Source organism: Gossypium hirsutum, unplaced genomic scaffold, assembly GCF_007990345.1.
Source record: "Gossypium hirsutum isolate 1008001.06 unplaced genomic scaffold, Gossypium_hirsutum_v2.1 scaffold_119, whole genome shotgun sequence".
Lineage (NCBI taxonomy): Eukaryota > Viridiplantae > Streptophyta > Magnoliopsida > Malvales > Malvaceae > Gossypium > Gossypium hirsutum.
In genome coordinates this window covers 16,564-21,926 of record NW_024402819.1, presented here as the reverse complement: position 1 = coordinate 21,926, position 5,363 = coordinate 16,564, and the positions used below count along the sequence as shown (strand labels likewise).

Genomic DNA, 5,363 nt, shown 5'->3' with positions numbered 1-5,363 from the left:
ACTTCAATTCAATCTTTCGAAGGAACACTAATGGAAATAACAGAAGAACTTCGCGAAACAACTTTCGCTTGCCCAATCCAATTTTTGGTAGCACAACGTCCTATGATGGCTAAAAAAGACTACCTTCGACTTCCTTTCCTTTGCGCAGCCAAACCCTTATTCACGCGTAAGGATCTCTCCCATTTTTTTCGCCATTTGTGAGGTTCCCTTCATCAGCCTTCATAGATAGATTAGGCTAGGGTCGACTAATGACTCGTGATTATATTATCTACTTTTAGGGGGATTTATCTAGTACAAGTTTGAATTTGAGCTAAGACTGTTGCGCTGAAAATGTTGACTTGGTCTTCCCAACATTGCCACGGCATCCGTGCTGGCAAACTGTCTGCACTTTGCCCTGAAAAAACTTCACTTATTTATTTCCTCGTTCCAAAACCTATTCCTACCACACCAACACACAAAAGAACTCCACCGTAGGCAATTAAAAGAACCTAATTCCAACGTAGTCCAAGTCCTAATATAATATTTAAAATGCTAACTAAAATGTTCTAAAATGCAATAAAATATACATAAGTTCAAGAAATTAGCTAGGTCTAAAGGCATGAAATATAACTCTTTTCAAGAGTTATCAAGGATACGGTGTCTTGACAAACAATTCTCTTTGAAAGACTTGAGAGAACTTATCTACTTTTTTAATCTTGAAGTAACTCAGAATGGTGATTGTGTGCATGTGTCTCAAAAGAAATATGCTCGAAAACTATTGGAACGAGCTGAAATGGCCAACGCCAAGCTTGTCATCACACCCATGGTGAGTTCTCCCACCTTAACATCTTTTCCTCTTGTTGATGGTACCAAGTATCGACAAGTTGTTGGAGGTTTGCAATATTTGTGCCTAATAAGGCCTGATATAGCCTTTTTCGTCAACAAGGTTAGTCAATACATGCACATGCCTCATAATGTTCATTGGAGTGCTGACAAATGGATTTTGAGATGCCTCTGTGGTACAATTGGTCATAGGCTAGTGTTTCATCCTTCGACAGTCTTGTTAATGGGATTTTTTTATGCTGATTGGGCTAGCTCACTTGAGGGTCATAGATCAGCTTCTGGCTTTTGTGCGTATCTTGGCAACAATTTGATTGGTTGTTCATCCAAGAAATAGAGAGTGGTGTCTCGGTCTACATCAAAAGCTAAGTACAAGAGTTTGGCAAATGCAACATCTGAACTTACATGGTTTCACTCCTTGCTTGATGAAGTAGGAGTGACTCTTAATGGAATTCCAATTATCTGGTGTGATAATTCCAACACAATTTCATTGGCAATAAATCCTATGTTGCATGCTTGTGTCAAGCATGTACCTGGAAATGATCAAGTGGTTGATGTTCTTACCAAGCCATTAACCATAGGAGTTTTCGCTCAGTTTCACGATAGGTTGAATGTGGTTGCATTTGAAGTTTTTTAGCGAGGAAATGCAAGGAGAATATTAGAGGAAGTAACTGGTGGAAGTTGAGCAAAGTTGTTAAGCGAATTATTGTGATAAGTTATGAGTAGTTATCCATTCTGTTGAGAATTCGTTGTTGGCTTGTGAGTTAATTTAGAGTCGATATTCAACCAATTATTGAAAAATTGAAAAATAAATTTAATTCATTATACACTTAAAAAGATGTAACTAAAAGAGTTAGTTTACTTAATTACTCGATGTTAGTTAATTTAAGATCTCTATTCTATTGAACTAAAAAAAAACGGTATTCAATACAATATAAACTTTTGTTTTTTTTTGTTTTTAATTCTTACTTAACTAATGAGAGTGAAAAAAAACTGTTGGATTTATTTAAAATGATTGTAACAAATATAAGTTTCATAATTAACAAATATATAATATATAATAACAATTTAAAATAAAATTTGAATATATCGATTAATTAAATATTAATTTAACTTTAAATTGAATTTAATAATAAATAAATAAAAAGTAAGAAATCTAGTACAAGCGGATGACAAATACTAGTATAATATAATATAAACTTCCTGTACATCACCGGGTACAAAGTTTTATTGAAGAAAAAGAAACATGAGCAAATAAAAGGAAACCTTACAAGAGGATGTAAAATATCCTATTTCAAAACTATTCGATTAACATCACTTGCCCTTGGAAAGCCTTTCGAGTAGAAGCATCAAACTCAAACCCTGTGTATATAAGAAATGGAAAAACGTAAAAATGGTATTAGGGGTTATTAATAAAGATTTTATAGTTTGGATTGAGCTTATCTTGAATTTTATTCATTTTATTTAATTTTAATTTTAGTTTTTTTTTAAGATTGTTGATACATGGTATCAACAAAAGTAGAGGAGAAGGAGTGGAATTGAAGAAAACTAGTTCACCCATTCTAAGGTCAAGAGCTAGAAAAATAAAGGGACTCAAGTAGAAAAGACCAAAAGCTTAGTGTGTTAAGGTTTTGTGAGTGGAGAGGAGTCCTCCTACTATGTTGCAGCTCGGGATATTTATAGGAGAGTGGTGGTTCCCACTTGAGGAGAGCGTATTAGTTAAAAGTAGATGGCTTAATAGAGGGTCCAATTGGATGGTTAAGGATGGACAATCCCTCTCGTAAGGGTATGAGGCATACAAATAGTCTGTCACTAAATCACTATTTAGACGGTACAAGACGGAGGGTCACTTGTGGGTGCCTCTTTGGTTGTTTCTCATATTGCCACTTGTCTCAATCAGAGTAGGGGTATAACAAAGATAGTGAAAGGGTTACTTTGAGTTGACTCAGAGATAAATAAAAAAAATAAATATTTTGGTTCTCTCATCTCATCATTTCAATTCTAATGCATAATCCTTTTAAATTTAAATGATGAGATGAGAGAGAATTAAATAGATGTGCATGTTACTCTGAAAAAAACAATCATCTACAAATGTTTTATTGTTTTCCTTTCATTTTTTACTTCTACCAAACAATGGATAAAAAGGAAAAGTAATTTTCTTTCTATTTTTCCATCTCTCTAACTAAGCACACTTATGAAAAGAAAATTTATGTTTTTCATCCTTCCAATTTTCTTTTCACTCTGCCAAGTAAAACCTTAAAGTTGGCGAGCACCATATGCATAAACTTGTACAACAAGTAAAGAGGAGAAGGGGTATTGCTTACTCATTAAATTCAACTTGGATTATACCGGCGTCAGGATCAGCAATGGTAGAGAAAGCATGTTTAGAAAGGTTAATAATCCCTTGGCATCCAGCTTTACAGTAGTCAACAACTTTAACCACCGCAGTGTCACCATTCTTGCAAGGATGTGGTGCTTCATTCGCTCCTCCTATGCATTTAACCCTGTAACTCTTTCCACATGCTCTTCCATTGTTCCACAACGTATCACTAACTCCCGCCACCATATTTCCATAGCTTTGTGTACCATAGCACGCCGAGGCTGTTTAATAAGTCATTTAAAAAATTCACTTGCTTAGTGATTGTTATTCTATCAAACATATTCAATGAGTAGCTGATGGATGATCATGTCTAAAAAATAATGTTTAAGTGAAAAATAGAAGATATATTGAATAACTTATACTCACGAGTATAAGGAGGTTCAAAGAAAACAGCCTTCCCCTGATCGGCATGCACAATGGAAGTAAGACACAAGATCATGCATACTGTTAGGGAAACTTTCATCTCAATCCCAGTATATCTTCCACCCATCAGTTTAAATCTTATTAATTATAATTTCTTGGAGTTACTAACACCTCGCCTTTTGTAAGTGCGCAAAACATTACCATCTTAAAAGAATTTCAACTAATTATGTAAAAAATCATGGAGATTTTTTATACTAAAAGTTAGATTATATTTTACTTATTTTATTAAAAAATAAGTAAATTAGTTTTTATATGTTAGATCAAAAAGAAAATTAGTCATTTTGTTAAGAAATTTCATCCACTTTTACTATTAAAAACTGGTCCATGTATGTTAACATGATATACATGTGACACGCCACGTATAATTGTTTAGTTATTTCGTCAACCACACTAATTTTTAACCGTACAAATTGATAAAATTTTTAACAAAAATAACAAATTTACTCTTTACATAAATATATAGGGACTAATTTATTTATTTTTTAAATACAAATTTAAATGCAATCTAACCTCTAATACAAATACCTTCATAATACTTTTATCAAAAAAAAAAAAAACTATTCATAGTCCCCTTTGGTCAAGAGTCATCGACACTTTAGTCTATCCTTGGATCTAAATTTCTTGCTTTTCGTACACGGTTAGGCTTCCCACGAAATTTCCACCTCATTTCCCTTTAGACTTGGAAAATGATGTTTTCATGGTGTTGTAATTTCTCCACAGCTTATTTATTTTCAACATGGGATAATAACCTCTAAATTATTATACTAAAATGTACTTCTATTTAATTTTCTGATTTTTTTACTTTTTAATCCTTTTATTTTATTTTATTTTATTTATTATTTGATTGTTTTATAATTTAGTTCTAACTTGATTAATTGTTCTTGGAGTATTGTTTATGTCGTCTATTATGGTTCATGCGAATAAGGATGCTCTATCTTGTCTCATATTCAAACTTTTGGTATCAAGTGCTAAAATATAAATGATTGTTCTTTAATCACGGTTTCGATGGCCATATAATATAAGTTTAATATATAATTCCAAACTCAAACTTAATAATTTTTCTTAATTCATACATGTGAATTTTTTTATCAATACAATATTTAAACTTGACAAAAATTACATATATTAATCTAATAACTTAACACCATTGCTTTTTTTGAGGTGCCATATTGAGCTAATAAGTAGAGGTGTGCATGGGCTGGGTTACCTGGCCCGGCCCGAAGGTCTGCCCAAAAAATGAGAGGGTTCGGGTAAAAATATAAGCCCGAAATATGGGTTTGGGAAAAAAACGAGGACTGTTTAGAAAACGGGCCGGGCTCGGGCAAAACATTTTTAGCCCCGGCCCGGCCCGAATTATATACTAAATATATATATTTTATTTTTAATCATATTTATATTTTATTTTTAATTTTAATATAATCACTTTTTATTATATTTTCAATTTATGTATTGTTTTAAGAATTGTTTTAATATAATTTTTTATTTGTTTTCTTGTTTTAATATTTATTTTAAATGTATTTGATGATTTATTATATTTTAAAATTTTTTATTTAATGAAATAAGTTAAAAAAATTTAATATGGGCCAGGCTAGGCAGGGTTGGACTCGGACTTAACAATTTTATTTTGGGCCGGGCTTGGACAAATTTTTATACTCATATTTCGAGCCGGGCTGGGCCCAAGCCTAGAAAATGGGCCTAAAATTTTGTCTAGGCCAGGCTCGGCCCATGCACACCTCTACTA

At 32.6% G+C, this 5,363-nt stretch overlaps 1 protein-coding gene across 1 annotated transcript; it reads right to left on the bottom strand.

Annotated features, from left to right (window-relative positions):
* Positions 1–1,989: 1,989 nt before the first annotated feature.
* On the bottom strand, positions 1,990–3,789 carry LOC107920195 (EG45-like domain containing protein). Its single transcript, XM_016849803.2, has 3 exons — positions 3,566–3,789; positions 3,144–3,420; positions 1,990–2,181 (listed from the first exon to the last, which is right to left on the bottom strand). The coding sequence occupies exons 1-3, from the start codon at positions 3,687–3,689 to the stop codon at positions 2,175–2,177; spliced, it is 408 nt and encodes a 135-aa protein (XP_016705292.1). The 5' UTR covers positions 3,690–3,789; the 3' UTR covers positions 1,990–2,174.
* Between the last annotated feature and the right edge of the window lie 1,574 nt (positions 3,790–5,363).

Coding starts and splice junctions, on each gene's coding strand:
- LOC107920195 (XM_016849803.2), bottom strand. CDS start 3,689: ATGGGTGGAAGATATACTGGGATTGAGATGAAAGTTTCCCTAACAGTA. Junction 3,421..3,565: donor CTTTGAACCTCCTTATACTC/GTGAGTATAAGT, acceptor CTTATTAAACAG/CCTCGGCGTGCTATGGTACA.